The 21,723-nt window shown below is 32.7% G+C and overlaps 1 protein-coding gene across 3 annotated transcripts; it reads right to left on the reverse strand.

The window, feature by feature from the left end:
* Positions 1–623: 623 nt before the first annotated feature.
* LOC140040779 (uncharacterized) lies at positions 624–20,369 on the reverse strand. Of its 3 annotated transcripts, none has more exons than XM_072086951.1 (13): positions 20,319–20,369; positions 12,730–12,888; positions 12,005–12,291; positions 11,839–11,908; positions 11,448–11,561; positions 10,441–10,554; positions 10,143–10,256; positions 9,831–9,944; positions 9,055–9,168; positions 4,376–4,486; positions 3,438–4,214; positions 2,982–3,084; positions 624–2,305 (listed from the first exon to the last, which is right to left on the reverse strand). In XM_072086951.1, the coding sequence occupies exons 1-13, from the start codon at positions 20,359–20,361 to the stop codon at positions 1,882–1,884; spliced, it is 2,544 nt and encodes an 847-aa protein (XP_071943052.1). In that variant the 5' UTR covers positions 20,362–20,369; the 3' UTR covers positions 624–1,881. The 3 variants fall into 3 exon arrangements, with proteins under 3 accessions (XP_071943052.1, XP_071943051.1, XP_071943053.1); XM_072086950.1 differs by lacking the exon at positions 20,319–20,369 and adding an exon at positions 15,167–15,376; XM_072086952.1 differs by lacking the exons at positions 9,055–9,168; positions 20,319–20,369 and adding an exon at positions 15,167–15,376.
* Between the last annotated feature and the right edge of the window lie 1,354 nt (positions 20,370–21,723).

Genomic DNA, 21,723 nt, shown 5'->3' on the forward strand with positions numbered 1-21,723 from the left:
TTTAGAGTTTCATTAAATTGTAACAACATTAAGAAGGCGTGGTAAATGATTGACAGAATACACACAAAGTTTAGCTCTATTGAGAAATACCATCTCAAAGATTAATATTTCATACTGTAATTCATGTCTATACAACCAATGAAAAAGAACAACACGAAGTTAGAAACCGATAGTTGCAAGCACTAGGTTGTAATCAGTAAGTTTTTATTCTAATACGATACCATTACCAGCCAAATGGACAACTTACCGGCCTAAAATACATTGCTGTGTCAAATGTAGACAATTATGTCACTTTTAATAATAATTATGACATGCCATAGAGAAACCATAAAGACATTATACTATACAATATAATTTTATACACTTTAAACTGATACAGAGAGTACTGATGATCAAACCCAACATATCCCAAGACCAGGATTGAAAAGCGATCTTTATGGAAAAACAACTATAATTTAACTATTATTCATTGTAGACATTTCTTGTTTTCATCAAACATGATACATTTGAGAATGTTGGGAAATTGACTTGTTGGTTATACTTCTTTATTAAATATAGACAATATTAATTCCATGATAATGTTGCTTTTTCGTCTAAAAATGTTAAGTTAAATTTGTACTGTAATGCACAATAAATAATGCACAATCTGCAATTTGTAGTTCTTTTTTTTTTTTATTAATTTGTTATTTTCAATTACAATTTTATACAGAAACATATTTTTTATAGAACCACAGATCCCGTTTGTACTTATTTTAAACAACACCTTATAATTATTTACAAATATCAATTTGTTTGTTGTATAAAATTCTCTACAATATCGAAAAGGCATTTTATATTCTCCCTTTATCACCAATAATTTTAAACAAGGTAATATAACCTATGTACATATTTTAGTAGTTTAAATTATTATTTTATCAAACTCGAAAATACATCGCATTGCGATCGGATGTAGTAATGCGAAATCGCGTGTAAAAGTTAAAATGAACTCCAAAGGTAGTGATTGGCCAAGTTCAATCGTAGAAACCAATTACTGTACACAATTTAGTCAACATGGAAGTTCATCTGGAGATCAGGAACCTCGAAGATGTGAATTGATTGACTTAAACAATTAAAAACCTTGCTTTTGTTTACCAAAGATCTAGCCAAAATCGGTAAGTAATTTTATTTATGCATTATCATCATCTATAATGACTTAGTCTAGCTAAGTTGCTTTTAGGCATAGCCTGTACTAGTAGCCTCTTTATACTCGATTAGTAATAAGTGCGTATGCTTGTACAATACGTTTAAACTGAATAGGTATGTTAGTAATTCCAATTATCAAATTTATCTATACAGTCTATGAAGGTGGCTCCATAACGGTTTAAAAAAAATTAATGCTGCAATTGGAAATTGTATACAGAATTAACATTCTTACTGAACATGTGAGAAGGCGGAGCGATTTCGCGGAGAGAAATGACGATCCATAAACCATCTATTATTATTATATTATCCTAGTGGACTTTCGAAGCATAATAATTGTTATAACATTCTAGCTAACTACTATTTGGCTAAATGATGTAACGTCACCCAGAGGCAGTAGGCTACATAACATCGCTATTGACTGTAATATGAAGTTGTAAAGGTATACGGTAAGCCTATAGTGTTTACACTATTATTTGAGAAAGGGAATTTCCCACCAAAAAGGTGCGTTTGGCCCGAATAAAATGCTAGATTATTATTTTTTTTTTCATTTCTTTAAGACTGAAACCTCGATTCCCCACCCCATTCTTGTTTTGATTTGTTCCTGACTATTTTCCTCTTAGTTCACGCACACTCAGATACTAGTCGTCATAGTGTCTCATTCCTATTGGTTAATGTATTTATCCACTAGAGATTTAAAATTTAAGAAATCACTTCAGAACATGGTAGTTTTTTAAAGTCTACCAATGGTTCATCAGCACCTGTTCCAGGTAATTTTAGATCTTCGCTGTTCTCAACAACATTTGGCGGTTTGCCATTTTCAGCTGAAGGTGGATCTTTTGCCATTGGAGACGATTCTGTAGGAAGCTCTTTAGGAGGAGACTCTGATTTTTCAGGAGGTGATGTTTGTGGCGGCGTCGGCTCTTTAGCCTGTGGTGCACTTGGTACTGGTGTTGATATTGGAACTACTGGTGCTGATGCTGGAATAGCTGGTGGAGCTGATGGAGGAATAATTAGTACAGGTGCCGGTGGTGGCGGTTCCATTGCAGGATTAGATAATCCGCCATTTTTAACATTTTTACCCATCACTTGGTTCCATAAAGCGTCTTCTCGTTGCCTTTGGTACCTGTTATACAACACATTTCTTTGTTAGTATATTTACTATTAGGACGAACACGTAAATGATGACTATATGGTATATATAAACTATAATTAGTTTGTCTGTAGCTATATACGGCGAAACTATAACTTTAGGACGCCTTGTCACGTTGAAACATCGGTTCTCGCCGTATCACCGTAGTTTAGCCGCTTGGAATACCTGAGAATATCGGATGCTGTATATAAAATGGAGCTGGGGCATTTGAAATCAGCAGTGCTGACTCGTATGACAGCACTGCATCTAGTATCTGTCTCGACGTATTTGCACATGCCTTTCCTCTTTTCAAGGTGGGCACTGAATGAGAGAAGCCCTTAATCAATATGGCAGGTTAAGTTTCATCCATCATTCAGATGAATGTAAGCCTACAATATAATCTGACATTGCCGTTCGCGACAGACGTTGGTCATAAAATAATACATTTAAACATTGGGGAAGATAGGCCTACAGTAGAACCTCCATTCGGGACAAAATGTTCTCTTAAAATGAGAGTCTTTTGAATAGGATTCGTGGTCGTTGTGTTAAAACATTATTGTCACATGTTTGTTTCACCGGAAAGTAGGCCTAACCCTTTCCCAAAGGAGAGGTTTTGCTACAGGCTTAGTTTGGAGATGTACTGGTGTAATGTTCGGCCACTTTTACTTACCGTTTACGACGCAGGTAAGCCATAATAAAAGCAAGTATTATTATTATGAGTAATGTTCCAAAAATACAGCCTGCTATGATGACAGATAGGTAGTCTGCTGCACCTAATATCAAATATATATTCGGTAATAATGCAAAGTAATATTTCACAATAATTCAATTATTGAATTGACTACATTGTAGTTTGAGAAATATTAAATTATGAAACAGGAATTTAGTGGGCACGTGACACCTGGTTATCTGTATATTCTGTACAGTTAGTCGACGTTGTATTCAATATTCATAGGCAAATTACATAATACGGTATCACATGTCTCTATACTGTATAAGGTAGTAGTGGAAAACGAAAATCACATGCGAGTTGTTTTCGCCCAAATACATAAATGATGATACTGTATGTTTGGAAAAGTTTCTGTTTTATTCATTTATTATTTGTTCATGATTGATTTCAACTTACTCTTGTCTTCTTTTGATGTATTTGTTAAACTACTTGAATTTGAATAGAGATTAGTGTCATTCCCTTCATCGTCTATACCTCCACCGTCTCCACCTGTTCCGTCATCTGTACCATCGTCAGTTCCATCACCGTCACCACCACTATCCGTACCGTCATCTGTTCCGTCACCTGCTCCATCATCCGTGCCGTCGCCCGTTCCATCTCCAGTATCATCCCCTGTACCATCATCTGTACTGTCGCCCGCACCGTCATCTGTACCGTCGCCCGTACCGTCACTGGTACCGTCTCCTGTTCCATCATCTGTGCCATCACCCGTACCATCACCTGTTCCGTCGCCTGTATCGTCACCAGTACCATCATCTGTGCCGTCACCTGTATCGTCACCAGTACCATCATCTGTGCCGTCGCCTGTATCGTCACCAGTACCATCATCTGTGCCGTCACCCGAATCAGTACCATCATCTGTGCCGTCACCCGAATCAGTACCATCATCTGTGCCGTCACCCGAATCAGTACCATCATCTGTGCCGTCACCCGAATCAGTACCATCATCTGCGCCGTCACCCGAATCAGTACCATCATCTGTGCCGTCACCCGAATCAGTACCATCATCTGTGCCGTCACCCGAATCAGTACCATCATCTGTGCCGTCACCCGAATCAGTACCATCATCTGTGCCGTCACCCGAATCAGTACCATCATCTGTGCCGTCACCCGAATCAGTACCATCATCTGTGCCGTCACCTGAATCAGTACCATCATCATTACCGTCTTCAACTATATGATAGAATTATTAATAGAGTGTTTCTACAACATTTAATGTTTAAGATGGAATGTGCTTGTCGTAAAGCATAAAGTAGGTCTAATATAATACATAGTTAAACTGTGGTAGGTATGGAGGACAGGTTAGGTTATTATAAAAATTAAAATATACCTACACGTTTCACACGTAACACCCGTAAATCCGTCTGGACAATCACAAGTAAAGCTCAATAGACCATCCATACATTCACCGTTCAGGCATGGTTGGCTCTGGCAGTCGTCTATATCTGGATTCGAATAATATCATTACATTAATACAAAAAATGGCTTTGTTTAATACCTATGCTATCATTTACATGAAGAAAGAGCGAAACCGACCGGCTAGGCTCGCGAATTTGCCCAACATATTTTCATGCTAGTAGAACTCAAAAGGCTTTCCGGTTTCAGCACTCGATTTTTACTCGCATAAACTGCAAGGAATTTAGTTGTAAAATTTAGTTTTGACAACGCGATATACTGTAACTTATATCCTAGGCCTCTCTACTGCAGATTGATTGAACTCCCGGCGGCCGCATAACATGTCTGACGGCAATTGTTTCCAGGTTTTACTGATAAATACAACATTTTACTTTATACATACACATTGACATTAATAAAAACAACAAAGATAAGAAGCTCAATAATGAAAATACAATTAACACCTTACCACTACAGTAACTAAGCATAGGAGTGACGGGTTGATTGTAAGCATTTGAATGGTAAGTTAAAACATACCAATATATTAATTTTTTCTACATACTGTAAAATACAAACCAAAGACGCACTTATACCGGTACTTCAAGCGAATATTTGGAAAAATGACAAATGAAACAACTTGACTCATCATATAGCATCTCCTTATTCTACAGAAGCTGTCCCTGTGTGACGTCAGGTTGGTAAGGTTCAAACTCATTTATAAAACCCTGATCAAGATAAATCTGTTTATGATTGATGAGAAGAAACTTTTTTGTCAAAAGAGAAAAATCAATGATACGTATAGTTATTTATTGAAATATTTTGAAGTTAAAATTGTAACCAAATGCTATTTATACATTGGCATTCAGTAGGCCTATGTATTAGTTTGCGCATTTACATGACGTTAGCCCGTTTACTGCATGTTGACTTACATGTCTAATCGCATAAGCATTACACTTCATAATGAATGTTATGTACTCTATTTGAAAAACCACACAACATTAAGACTTTTCATGTGTAGACGATGTGCGCTAGAGAGAACAATCTGGGTATTAGTGTACTCGCGCGACGTAAAATCGAAAAATTGAATTATGTGATGGGGAAAGGCAGGGTAAAGCAAATAGTCAAAACTATCATGAAAGACTATACTGGGGAACAAGCTAACTGTTGGAACAATTAAGCCTAGCTATTCTGAATACAGATAAAAGATAAAAACAGATTATTGATGGATGTAGTTGCGATGGGTACTACACTACTCTACTGAATAAGACATTAAGCAACTTTATTTATGCCTCATACCAATTCCACATGATGTTCCTTGGTATCCATCTGCGCATGTGCATATAAAACCGTTTACTGCATCGGTGCAGACTCCATTGTTTAAACATGGCCCTGGCTCGCATTCATTTATGTCTAATAAAAGGGCAATAATCTTATTATTCAACAAGAATATATCTGGTCTAAAATCGTAGGCCTAATAGATAAAACAAACATCTGATTACACAACTGGTTTGATCACATCATAACTTATAATGGCCATTTTTCTAAAAAAAAATCCTGTACAGGGAAATTTTTGAAAAATAGCAAAAATTCCACATTGCGTTATGTTAAAAAAGAAGTAAATTTCTCACCAACTTCACACGTATCGCCCTGGAATCCATCTGCGCATGTGCATGTAAACCTGTGTACTGCGTCATTGCAAACGCCATTGTTTAAACAAGGCGCTGATTTACATTCGTTTATGTCTGAAAGAAAGACTTGTTATGTGGCAAATAAAAAATGGTAGCATGTGCTTGATTGTCTCCTTTTTGAGAAAAAATGACAGCAAAAGCAGCGGTCAGAGATTTTATTTGGCTGAATGCAAGGATAAACATAGGGCGTGCTATAAAACGGTTCGGATCATATTGCAGATACAGATAACGCGATACTGTATTAATCCCTGTGACGTCATCAATAATATCCTTTCCTGAAACATATAACTATAACTATATAACTATATAACTATTGATTCCCAAATATCAAGATAACAAAGATGGACGTTATCGCGTGCAAAGAAAAAAACTATTGCCAAAAATGATGTATTGTTGTGTAAAAGATACTTAAAGTCTCACCAATTTCACAAGTATCTCCCTGGTAACCATCTGCGCATGCGCATATAAACTCGTTTATTGCGTTGGTACAAATGCCATTATTTTGACATGGTTCAGAATTACATTCGTTTATATCTGAGAATAAATTACTAACACATTATAAATTGGAATAAAATAATGTAAAATAAAAACACAATGCATAAACAATTCAGGCCTACCTAATGTAATACAGTAAATTACAATTTGAACTACGAGACAAGTTTTTAACTTCTAGAAGGGATCCATGATAATAATGACTACCGATTACTGCTTTATCTATGTTCACTTTAATATCTTTTTTCTATTTTGTATATATTTATTCATTATTATCTAAATAAATATTATCTGAATCTGAATCTGAATCTGAACTAGAAAGCCACTCCGAGAGTGCATACCTCCGCCTACTGTAAAATTCTCCTACATAAGATTTCTCCGGGAAAAAATATATATATTTATGTGTGTCTTAATGTTGTTTGTGATTTAGGCTAATTTCACTACAAGCATGTGTATGCGAGTTTGGTGTAATGGTTATGTAACAAGCCTTTCAATTAACAATAGCTTCAGTTGACTAACAATAGAACAGGAACTCGAAAATGAAACGAGTGAATTTGAAAAGAAATAGGTTTTTTAAACTAATTGCATCAAAAAAGGTGCACATTAAATCAAATTATGTTTTAAAATTACAAATCATCAATTATAACTCTTGCCTCTTGTACAAAAATGAAGTTTTTTGGACAAGTAGTTCTCGAGAAAATGCAATTTCAGTTTAATTAATACATTAAGACTGCTCGCCGGCTTTTGAAAAATCTGTCCTATCTTTTAACACTAGCAGGTCTGAAAAGTATACTAAAAAGTGGTTCAGAATTGGGACCATGGTCCCAAATGGTCCCAAAATTTAATGGAATGGTCCTTCACCACATATCTAACTGTATATTCATTTTGGTAAAGATCTTGTAATTACTTTTTGAGTAATCCTGCTAACAAACAAACAGACAAACACACGCGATCACATATACCTCCTTGGCGGAGGTAAATTACATAATAAGTATTATCACAATATAGGTTCATAATATAGTTATGACTGGTAAAGAATAGTTTACTAACGGTACCCTTACCCGTTTCACACTGATCGCCCGTGAAGCCTCCTGGACATGCGCAGAAGAACGCATTCAAAAGATCTGAACACGCTCCATTATTTAAGCAAGGAGATGACGCACACTCGTCAATTTCTAAATATCGGTTTGAAGATAACATGTGAATATGGGAAAAACCAACATAACATAGTATAAATCAAACAACTGAGCACTGAATAAATCAAGGAGGGAATGAATGTATCTTGCCGCTACATATTGAATGGTGAACAGTTGGTAAATAATAATTATGCTGTATCTAACACAAGGGATACCTTACTCTTTGTTGAACATGACACAAACAAATAAATCAAACTCTATACATATTATTGTTTACGGTTAAATTACAAAAACATAAACAAGATGGAAGCGTCAGGCCTAAACATCTGAAGAAAGAGTTAATCGTCTTTTTATGTCAAGACAGTGTTAATTGACCGAAATACCGAGTTTTTAACATAAGAACATTTATTTTAATATAACAAAATAAACAGTTATTACAATTTACAAAAACGATTAAAATAAAACAGTTTTTTTTAATATTATGGTAATAACAGTATGACAAAAATATGAAAAAATATATAACATAATAATGACAAAACCCATACATTGATTATGGTCACTTCTTGCAGTTGACTAAACCAAACTAAACTAAAACAACAAAATAAGAGTAAGGAAATACATAAATGTGTTTGCCGCCAGACTGTTTTACATTTCTCACCCGTTTCACAAGTTTCTCCTTCGATGCCATTTGGGCATGCGCAAGCATACTTGTTCGCTCCGTCTGCGCAGACGCCGTTATTCGCGCACGGCGATGATGCACACTCATCAAAGTCTAAACGTTTTACACAAGAAAAGAAGGATAATATTTCAATAATAAATATAATCTAAGGATCAAAGTATAAACGTTTAGAGTTTCAATCATAATATTCCATAAAAAGAAATGCTAATAGAAAAAACATAATATTCATAAATATTTCTGTTAAAACCCCGTTGATTTACTCAGTGTCAACCAAACAGAGCATTCTTTGGTCAGACGAGTAAAAGGAATACGAGCCAACCTAAAAAAACACTTTTTTATCTCTGTATAAACTTTTTTTTGGTATGATCAAATCTGCGGGGTTATAGCAGATAAGTTACATAAAAAACTGAAAATTTAATAAAGCATTACAAAAAATATATATTGAGGGTAAAATGACAAAAGGAATACAGGATTAAAAATGTTTTAAAATGTTGACATATTTAATGTTGAACCAGAAAAGATTTGTTTGTTTCATAAATATGTATAAAACATTTATTAGGTTGAATAGGTCAAAAGGTTAAGGGATGTGGAATGGATTCTGGGAAGGGATTGGTTTTTCTCACCAATCTCACACACCGACCCTGAAAAACCATCGGGACATTCGCAAACAAACATGTTTACATTATCAACACAGGTTCCACCGTTTTGGCATGGAGATGATATGCATTCATTAACGTCTGTCGAAAAAGTTGTGTATAATTAGTAATAATTAATATAAATTGATTTAGGTTTCACAAAATTCTAATTATAGGGATAAGTGTCAGAGATAGTAATAATGTGTAGGGGAATAGTATATGTTTTAACACCACGGCCATGTTCCTATTAAGAGGAAATGTCTATGGGTCCCTAAGGTGTCCCCTTAATGAATTTTTTATTTGTATAGTAGCAAATGTTATAATGCGAATCTAAAAATAAAATAAACGCGAAATAATAAACAAGTTTTTTTTTATTTACGGAAAACCTAATTCTTAATATAGGCCCATTGATTAGAAAGGTTGGTGAAAGCGAGATGTGTATTTTTTCTATGAAAACTGCATCCCAGTAGCATTAGTCTATTAATAGTTGACTGCTTTAGTTTTAAAACATTTCTGAAATTAAATAAAACCAAGCAGAGATAAATTTGTACCTTCCTAACTTCCTTTGTCTCTTTATTAATTTTTTTTTTGGATTTAGTTTGTGTGGTTATTTACTTATTTATTTCTGCTTGAGTTATATATTTTTTTAAATTTAAAACTTATAACTGCTAAACAAGAAAGTTTTTCATTAAAGTATACATTACAATTATGATTATAGAAAAGCGTATGTTATACTTCAAATCAAATGAATCAAATGTGTTTACCGCTTTGACAAATGATTCCTTCATATCCTTCCAAGCATTCACAGCTGAACATGTTGACATCATCGATACAAACGCCACCATTTACACATGGAACAGAGGCGCACTCATCAATATCTAGTAAAGTGATTTTAAGGTAATTAAATATGATATTTACAATTTATAAAGTTAGTATATTTGGCTGCTATGCTTATTACAGTATATGAGTTTATATTGCAGAAAAAAAACTACATGCGAAAATGTGTCATAGTAGTTTTCCATTCTCTAAAAAACATTAAAGGGATAAAATCAGAATTAGAATAATTAACTACGCACCAATCTGACAATCGTTTCCTGCATAACCAGACGTGCACTGGCAATTATAACCGTTGAGGGCGTCAGAGCATTGGCCACTGTTTTGACAAGGGGTTTCTGCGCAATCATCCACATCTACAATTAAACAAATGCAAATTTTAAAATGCTACAACAACTTAGTATTAACGTAAATCTAACCATAGTAATCAACTACATGTTTATGAATAATAATGCACTTCCATGTAGATTAAATAGTAGGCCTACAACTAATAATAATAGGTTCAACTAGGGAAGTTCACTCTTCCCTGGTTTAACTAACCTATTTCACATGTGGTGCCTCCATATCCTCCTACGCATGCGCATTCATACATATTAACCAGATCAGTACAAGCTCCGCCATTAATACAAGGTGCACTAGCACATTCATCTGTATCTAAAAGATAATATCACACACAACTTGTTATACTTTTAGGATTTCACAGTATCGAACATTGATACCTCACAATCTTCAAACAACTTTGGAGAAACCATTAAACTGCAGTCATCAAATACGGTTAATGTGTAGGCCTATCGTTCTACATTAAAATGAAACACGCAATTCTAACGTAATGTAGCTGTTACGCAATCAGTTTTATAGTTGAACGTTCATTCATATCAGGATGCGATATTTGAGACCTCCCAATCACCAGTTATTCGATTTATATTGTATGGTTATTTTACAAACCTTCGTACGTATTAGGAGAAAAATAACATGATATGTGATTTATTTTAGTGGAAGTATAATATTAATGTTTATTCAGGTAAGATACAACGTATATCTTGGAGATTTTCCAATAACCAGTAGTTCGATTAATATTTGTAGTAGTACATAGTCAGAAAGAACGGTATAGCATTGAGATAATCATGCCTGGGATGCATCTTGCAGACTTCAAAATCACCAGCGATTGATTTTTTTGGTAGTTGTAGTCTACATAATCAGAAAGGAAAGCTAATTGACGTTCATCCATATCATGGGATGCATATTGGAGGCTTCAAAATCACAAGTAACACCGTCCCTCGCTTTACAAAGTCACAATCATGATGAAGCTTGCAGATTTCATAACATAACAGTAGTAGTATAAAGCGCTGTCTACACTATCAAACTAGTTTGACAAAAAAGGTGTAATGTGCCAAAATGTAGTACCTCACAATCACCATTAAAGCGATTGATGTTTATTAAATGTACTGTACATACTGCGGTATTGTAGATAAAATCCTTTGCCATGTTAAATATTTTAACAAAATGTTCAAACATTACTAACAAAATAAGAAAAACTTAGGTCTTACTTGTTTCACAATTAGTTCCTTCATAACCGTCCACACACGTACAAGACCATGAGTGGAAGTTGTCGACACAATCACCTTCATTCTGACATACGATATCAACACAATCATCGTCATCTTTAATCGAAGTAAAAAGAAATTTGGGTTAGTGTTATTGTGTTACCAAGATGAATTGGTAGTCACCTAATCTTGAACCAAATACAACATTAACAAACTCCAAAAAGATAAAACAATTAAATGACTTTTACTGTATAATACAATTCAGTAGTACATTATTGTGGGTAGCAGTGTCACACTTTTGTTAAAACTCAATATTGGTTTTAGGAGAATTATTTTCTGCTACGTCGGTCTATTGATAGGGAAATGAAATATACTTTCTAAATTTCAAACTCACCGGTAATCGCTATGTCGTCAAGAGCGATAACACTAGTAACAGATGCACCTCTTATCGCCTCAAAGACAATCTAAACATTTAAAATTAAACATTAAAAAATATTATAAATATTTTAATTATCTATCGGTTTATTTATTATTTTGTGCGATGTGTAACAGTACATTACCTTAATGTCACCTTCTATACCGGATACATCATAACTAATCGTTCCTTCATTCCACTGGTCACCTTGGTTCCCCGATCTTGTAAATTGCGGGCCACTAAAGCTAGTGACCTCACAGCGAACAACGTATACTCTGAGAGTACCCATATCAGCCCCGTACATGTGGTAGTAAAAAGTCATTTCTAGGGAGTTCGGTATTGAATAGCAAGGTGAAACAAGACGGCCTGAGTTCCCTTCTGTTAAATCCTGACTACCTGGTATGTCCATAAATACCATGTAGAATGGAGGTGCTGTACATGAAATTAAAATACCAAATAAGTCCTGATAATTAAAATATTACACTATTATACTAAAGTTTGAAAACAATTATAAATGCTAAATTCATAAAGCTACACAAATGCGATACTCTTTAGTTGCCGCCGCATAATTCTATTTACTATACGACATCCTTTGCATTTATCTACTTAAAATGTTGCCATTTCAATTCAACAATGACGCGCCACTTTCCACTTGCGTCTGTTTGCATTGCACGGATATACAAAGTGTGATATCTTCCTACACACTGGCGTTGCTTTTCCATTGAATGAAACGAAACAATCATAATATAATAATAATTATGAAACCAACGAATCAAATACTTTGATGTATTTATATGTCTTATTAACTGCTTAAATGAGGCAAATGATGAATTGTATTTATTTGATAAATAAACTAGTATGCCTACTTACAGTCCACCGATTGTGTATTGTCCGCAGTAGGACCCGTCTCTGTCCCGCCGAATCTAAGAACATTTGTTCCAAAGTTTCTAAACCAGGCAACATCAGCTTCCGGGTCATCAGTGTACCCGCAGTTGTTCTGTCCGAAATCACACGTAACATCACCACAAACTTAAATGAAACATTTTTGATAACGTGTAGAAACATTGTTGACATAGCTTTCCATTTTATTCAAAACAAAAATTCTCTAGAACTAACATGCAAACTGATTGTATCTGGACATAGTAGCCTACAATAGAACTACAAAAAGGTGTATGTCCACATTGTTGATATAAAGTTTGCGGTACACCACGTACACCACCTTTCAGAAAAGAACTGTGGTGTAGGCCTACCGCTAACTTTATATCATCAGTTGATTTCGCCAAATCTTCAAACAATATATTTCTACATTCTATTAAAATAGTAACGTTGTTACAATTTGAATTTATTATAATTCAGGGAGCCTCATGTGGTTTTCCTAATATTTCTAATTATTAATTTCATAGTACTAATGGTTTTAAACATTTTGAGAAGTCTATACCCTGTTTGCCTCTAGTTGATTCACTAATTGTATAATACCTTTATAATTATTACACAATTCAGACATAACATAATATAGGCACATGCGTCATTCAAGTTTTTATCACACAATTAGAATGATACACGATTTTCTATTGTGATAATCAATACACGTATTTAGTTTTATTGTATATATGTATCACGTATCGATTTCTATCGAATATACTCTTGTACATATAATATATTATTACGGCTCGTTAGCAAAACATAATACATATACGCTTATATGGAATATTGACCGCGTAATCTGGGCGGATGAGCGGGTGGCGACAGGTCACGTGTTGTCAACTTGTTTAAACAATGTTTATTTGATTCTTTTGACTTTGCTTTAATAAATAAGCAAATAAGAAAAAATATTATTTTTTTAAGAGATAAAAAATAAGATGAAAAAAATCAAACTTTAACTTTAACATTGAACTTTCACAATAATGATCTTGTTTATTAAAAAAGAAAAAAATTAACAGGTAAATTCAATCAGAAACCGGTTTTAATTACGGTTTGGTTTTATAAAGTAAATATTTTGTTTTCGATCAAATTTTTGACCAGATTGAATGAATATCACTACATTTTTTGTAATTATTTTTTTAATAAGCCGCATTAAATTTCAGTTAGTTAGATTAAGTTTGGTTGTTTATGTACTCCACTGTCAAGTTTAATTTAACTACACTCATGATTTTGTATTATTTAATAAAGTTATCAATAATATTGCCACAATAGTAATAGTCACACAGTAAAACTTCATTTTCACCAGAGTACTGTATATTATTTTTACTTGAACAATAGCACAGCACAAAGTATTAGAATTTTATAAATATTTATTTTTTATATTATATTTTATTTTAAATATTCAACACTTTATATTTTAATTAATACTAGCGTCTTCATTTTTAGTCGTTAGTTGCGTGCATACGCGACTCTAGCTCACTATGTCGGTCGGTTGGTTGGTCGGTCGGTCGGTAAACACTAACTCAAATTTGCGCACGCTACTGGGCCAGCCATGTATATGGCCTTGTTTTTATTAACTTTGTTATACGCACATTATCGTATAATTATAGAAAACGGTAAAAAGCTCTAGTCATTGTAATGGGCGTGTATTAACAACGATTCAATCGATTAATTTATTCTATGTATTTATTCATTTCTTATCCCACAATATTCAGGTGAAGCTGATCATAGGGACCCTCTAAATAATAAAGTCTAACTAGACAATTGTTATAATTAACTAAATAATAAAAAGTATATACAATCTTTTATAGATATTTAGAGAGATGGTATCTTTTATGAAGCCTAATAAACTACTTAGTAAACATTGTATATTTCTTAGATAATAGTTTATTATTCAATCTACATGTTGTTCGTATTTACCGTTAAAATACCTTAGAGTAGCAAAAAATTGTGATAATAGTAATATTTTCTTTTATTCGAATCCACACGGGCAGCTCATGTATACCTTATAATCTAACTTTTTTCTAAGAACCCTAAGGAAGAGAGATTAGATTTATCTGAACTCTCTGCAATGATTTCTTTCTGCCTGTTCAACTATATTGTTTTGATTCGTCTTTTTGCTTATTGTATTTTCACTAAGACCATTAATAATAATACTTATGTTACTCCGAGACTAAATTATTGCAGTTTAGACTTTTAGTAAAACGATTCTCAACAACCGACCAATTTGAAATAATACAATTATTTATATGTTCAATGACTAATTATAATTTTAGTATCTATTTAAAAAAACATAGAAGTGGGAATTTATTAATTATGATTATATTCTGTTAAAAGTAGTTGGAAACCTGCTGCCTTAAAATAGAGAATAATGTGTTTAGCCTACCTTCTGGTGACGATAAGAACAGACATAGAACCACTAACCGAACTATGTTACCTCTCTTCATTGTTACACTACGAACTTTTCATTTTTTTTTAATGTATACAACAATTCAAATGTTCTAATTATCAACGACATCTGCTGAAAACACACATTTAGAAATATAATTGTGGAGAATATCACAAAAAGTAACGAAACGCAGAAATCACAGGTTTATCTGATACAATTTCCCAACAACAATGTATGATTTCATTAGAAAATTGAAAAAAAGTGTGAAAATCGATCATTACGTCACGAACCTAATTCTACTCATAATCGATGGTATCGAATTTATACACTGCGCTGTCTGTGATTGTTATGTTTCATTCCATGCATAGATGATGAATACACCGCCCTCTTACATCCATTACGTCAACTAGAAGTTTTCCCACAAACATTCTGAAACTTGTGTAAAGAATGCTTTTTGTAATGTATGCGACTAGTTAAATGCTCAAATAACTGAGAACACATGTGAGTATTTCAATCTTAAATTGCTGGTAATATGACGTCATCCTTATTGTATTTTTTAAATAGTAATAATAGGGATTAATAAGAGGGTTGGGTTTAGTTACAATATAGGTCAGCTATCTTTTAATTTCTTAACAAAGAATATTAATTAGGTCCATTATTAATTATTTCTGTCTCATCAACGATAACAAGATAAGATAAACATAGTACATTGTTCTTACATAAAACAAAAGAAATTAAAATGTTTTCATCCTAGAACTATAGGATAACCATAATATATGCTACACATCGATACCAAGATCATACTAATTAGATGTTTGATCCTTGGGTTATTGGTATTAATGCTACCCCCTACCCCAAAAAATGTCTTTTTATTGCAATTTTGAAGAATAATAAAATTACATGACAATGGTATTAATGCACTGCAATTTTTTTCATGTTAACACACATTTTGTTATTCAATGTCAGTAAACACAAGTAAAACACAATTAAAATAAAAAGTATTGAAAAAATTGGAGATTTGATATTGAAATGTATCTCATTATAGCAAATATTTGCAATTTTGCAAAAGGTCAGTGACCTTTTTGACCTCTACTGACCTTAAACATGGTTCAATTAATTTTATTAAAATTCTATATGATTAAAAAACACGAATGCTACACAACGACACCAAGATCATACTAATTAGATGTTTGATTCTTGGGTTATTGCTATTAATGTTACACCCTACCCCAAAAAATGTATTTTTATTGCAATTTTTAAGAATAAAAAATGATAATTTGTGTATAATGAACTGCAATTTTAATCTTGTTAACATATATTTTCTTATTCAATATGTCAGTAAGCACAAGTAAAACACAATTAAAATAAAACATATTGAAAATTGTAGATACTATGTTGAAATTTATCTATACTTTGGCAAAAATGTGCATTTTTGTAAAAGGTCAATGACATTTTGACCTCTACTGACCCTACTAATCGTCCGATTAATTTTATTTAAATTTTATAAGATTTTAAAAGATGTATGCTACACAATGGTACCAAGATAATACTAATTAGGTTTTGGATTCTTGGGTTATTGGGATAAATGTTACCCCGTACCCCAAAAATGTCTTTTTATTGTAATTTTGAAGAATAACAAAATTATATGACAATGGTATTAATGCAGGGCAATTTTTTTCATATTAACACATATTTTGTTATTCAATATGTCAGTAAGCACAAGTAAAACACAATTAAAATAAAAAATATTGAAAATTGGAGATTTGATATATAAATGTATCTCATTATGGCAAATATTTGCAATTTTGCAAAAGGTCAGTGACCTTTTGACCTCTACTGACCTTAAAAATGGTTCGATTAATTTTATTCAAATTTTATATGATTAAAAATTAGATGTTTGATTCTTGGGTTATTGCTATTATTGTTACCCCCTACCCCAAAAAATGTATTTTTATTGCAATTTTTAACAATAAAAAATAACAATTTGTATATAGCCTAATGAACTGCAATTTTTATCTTGTTAACATATATTTTCTTATTCAATATGTCAGTAAGCACAAGTAAAACACAATTAAGATAAAAAATATTGAAAATTGTAGATACGATATTGAAATGTATCTATATTTTGGGAAAAATTTGCATTTTGCAAAAGGTCAATGACCTTTTGACCTCTACTGACCTTAATAATCTTCCTATTAATTTTATTTAAATTTTAAAAGTAAGTAAAATTGAATATTGCTACTAATATTTCCATGTCTAGCAGACGCTTAGGTTGAAGATTTGCAGATGGAAAATACAGTCCTTAAAGAAGTAACATTTTATATTATACCGGTATTATAGTACACCGGTATTATCAATTTGTTTTTATTACAGCGGTAGAAAAAGGCAATATTTTATGTTATTACATAGTTAAGATAAAATGTTTATTAGTCGGCATAGGTTTATTATTTTATTGATGTTGTTCTCCTCTTATCTTTCCTCTTCAGCGAAAATTACTGTAGAAATGCAAGGAAAATATAACGTTTTAGATACTTAGAGAGGTAGTCAAGTTTCAATTTCGATCACGTTCTCATATTATTATGGCATCAATGAGGATTAATGAATGTTGACGAGTAATTTAAAGAATAAGCTGGTACTTACAGTCCACAGATTGTGTATTATCCGCAGTAGGACCCGTCTCTGTCCCTCCGAATCTAAGAACATTTGTTCCAAAGTTTCTAAACCAGGCAACATCAGCGTCTGGGTCATCAGTGTACCCGCAGTTGTCCTGTCCGAAATCACACGTTACATCACCAACCACTTTAAAATCAAAACTGTTTTCATAAGTATAGGGACAAAATAATCGATTGTTGTTCATGTGTTTACTTTCTGTTTTAAATTTCTACTTTAAATGTTACATCAATTTATGGTGATGTTATACTGTACCTTAATAATCATCAATAGTATTAAATCAATAACATTATCTAGTTTTGACAACTGTAGCATACACTTGTCCCGCTTTCGGCGAGATTGACTCGCTTTTTGATTTTAGACCCGACTGTTCCAACTTCTAGTTCCCCTGATATTCAAAATGTTTTAATCATTATCAATTAATCAATTTTAAAAACGTCTATACCAAGCTAAACTGACTTTATGTGAACTTGATTATTTATCTTCAGCTACGAAATTTATTACCGATAAACCAGAAAATGTTTGTATTGATTTTGTTTGTGAGTGAGACAGGATATTATGACAAGCTATGAATTAGACTATTAGAGTAACAGTAACCCCTAACCCAATGCCACATGGCTGAGAGGTACGTTTATTAAGATTGTTCGGTGTTCCCCGAACACTTTGATAGTCATGATAAATATTACAGTAACAAAACACTTAAACTCTTCCACATCTACGAATGTAGCAAAATACAACGTAGTGCAAGGTTGCACACGGTACCTTATGTGGCATACCAGTGAACCGAATTCACAAAACGCTGTCCAAGCACAAATAAAGCTTGGTCTTGTTCTTTCTCATTCATTCAGTATAATTGGTATCTGTTATGTTATAGCCTGGTACATTAACAATAACTAATTTTTCCTAAACTTGGAAAAACATAAAGCATTATTGTTGGATTCAGGAAGAATGTCCGATGTAAAAATTAGAGGCCATAAATTTTACTTTAAGAGAAACCTAAAAGAAATGACAACATTCTAAAAATCCATTATTGTTACCACGATAATCATGTTCGGCTATGAGTAGTAATAATGGGGATTTTAATGTTTAATCTGCTATGCTTAGGCCTAATTACATCCGAAGCTCGAAGCCAGTCAGTGTAAAAATCTAACAATTTAAAATGTTTGATCGACTAGAATAAACAGATGCACCTCTTAATGGCTCAACGATTAAACTAAACAATCAATTCAATAGTTGATAAATAATAAAATAATAGATTCGTGCTTTACAATTTTCCTTGTACATTAGCTGCTTGTGAACAAAAATCTTTCCTGTTTTAGTAATTCCAGTCCATTCCGAATAATAAAACGACTTCTTCGAAACTTGAATGTATGGAATGTATCTTATTTTCAAACTTTTGCATTTGTCTCATTCATTCAGTCATCCATTTTTGTCTTGCTGAAAAGGAAGGGTATTCTATATTCCTCCCCTGAATTTATAGCCTCTCTACCCGAACACAAACAAACATTTACATATTTTAATTAATTGTATTTTTTAAATGTAAATGAAGGCAAATGTGGTTTTAACATCGAAATCAATCATCTTATTTATATACAGTATAAGCTATATTAATTTATTAGACCTACTTTTAACACTGTATCATATAAATGAGAGAAAACAAAATATTAAATATATATATATGAATTAATGTTCTTTGCCTGATTTGTTTATATATATATATACATATACAACAGGCACAGAACATGAATTCTAAACCGACCGGTGATATACTGAAATTTAATTAATTTGAAACGATAAAGAAATATGTGAGAATGAGAAACCGAGATTCAAACCCGGAACCTTCTGCCTGATGTGCAGGTGTCCTAACCATTAGACCACCGGGGCTTTCATGGTATTTTTCAAGCTCGATTGGACTCTCTATAACAGAGTATCATAATAAAAGTGGGAGGAACCAACACAAGACAATAACAAATGTATGGGATGTCTGTAAAAAGGAGTTTAATTGCCACTGTCCTGTGGTGGAAATGCTCATGTAAGTAACCGTTTGTACCGCCCAGTCCTCTCGCCACCAACCACCAGAGAATAAAATGGCTTACCCAGATTACCCCCTGATTTGACCATTTCTACACACACTAAATCATTTAAAGCTCAAACAACTGATGAGAGCCGATACATGCTTAAGACAAGCATATCGAATAAACTTTTACAAGATTTTAATTATTTTATTAATTTAATTATCAACATGATTTTAATTACTTTTATTGTATTTCATAATTTAATGTAATAATCTTAGCAACTGTAATTAATTAAATTACATATTGTTTTGATTCATTTTTCTTTTCTATAGTGTAATTTTTCATTCCTTCTTTTTTATTTTGTAAAATTGATGCACCATTAATTTATGTGTGCCACCGATATAAAGGTTATTGATATTGTTAAATCAACTTTCTAATAATCTTTGATCGGACTATTAGCTTACCTTCTGACGATGACACCAATAAACATTGAACCACGAACAGCATTTTCCACATTATTAATCTTCTCGGTTTGTAAAAACAATAAATAAAAATAATCACAATTAAGCTTTTCTTTACTTATCACGTATAATAGGCCTATTGCTTTAAAGTACAAATATCTATAATGAGATCGAAAAGTAAGTGTTCGGTTTTTATTTGTAGAAATAATAATAGTATTTATACATCGTCATTCAGCTCCGTGAATCTCAAGTCACGTGGTAGGCCTACTGTAAATTGTCAGACCGCTTGTGGAATGATCATCACCATGCATGAGTAAAGTAATATAGAACAATCGTTCCCTGGTATCGCTTCATGCGACGCATGCGTAGCAAACAAATGAAAATACCAGAACACTAAATTAACTTGGTTATTTAAAGAACAATTACGAACATTTCCTACAACTCGGATATCGGTGTTTCACTCGACTTAAAACAATGGTTCTTATCATTAATTCTCCCAATGTAATTGTATATACTATTCCCCACAATATACTTCGATGCTTTATGAATATATTTAATTTGATCTTTATTAATTTGCAGTATAATTTTTATTTTGCTAACTAGATCCCTTCACACGCGCGGTCCAATAATACACAAAATCTAAAATGGCTATCGCCACCAACGGCCAACTTAGTATAAACCAGGAAGTTGCAAGGTTAACCCGTGAACTCACCATGAACCCGGAAATTACTTCTACCGCGCATGGTTGGAAATGTACCGATGACATTAGGAATTTTGTTTTCAAAACCCTTTATAATATCTTCCTAAAATAGAAATATGGAACAATATCGTAATAGTGTTGTGCTCGCCTATGTCGCCAGAATTAAGCACAACCTATATAGATAGCATAACTTCCAACATGACTATACATTATTCATAATATTTTAATGATTCATAAATGTGTGTGAGGATGGGTGGTTGTATGTGTGTGTTTCTGTACCGTATGTCATTAGACCTACAGAAAGTAAATAAACCTAAATAAAAAAATCAACTAAAGGTAGAACTTTTTCAAAAAACACTTGCGTCAGTCCATCAATTAATAATACATATAATGGCATATCATTCTTATATAGTATTGCGGTAAGGAGATTGAGTGTTATGCGAGATGCAATAGTTTCATCATTCACCTCGTTTTACCATTACACGAATATAAAACATTAATTGTTTGTTTTATAATAAACATCTAAATATACTCCTGTCATTTGAATTAGATTGAATAAAAGATAGTCCTATAGGCCTACATTTTATTTACATTGAAACAGTAACATTTTATTTGGTTTTTAATAATATTAATATTATTAAATATTATATTTATTTGGATTTTATAAACACACCTACTGTAATTTTAATTATGTCATCAAACGACCAA

Source organism: Antedon mediterranea, chromosome 2, assembly GCF_964355755.1.
Source record: "Antedon mediterranea chromosome 2, ecAntMedi1.1, whole genome shotgun sequence".
NCBI lineage: Eukaryota > Metazoa > Echinodermata > Crinoidea > Comatulida > Antedonidae > Antedon > Antedon mediterranea.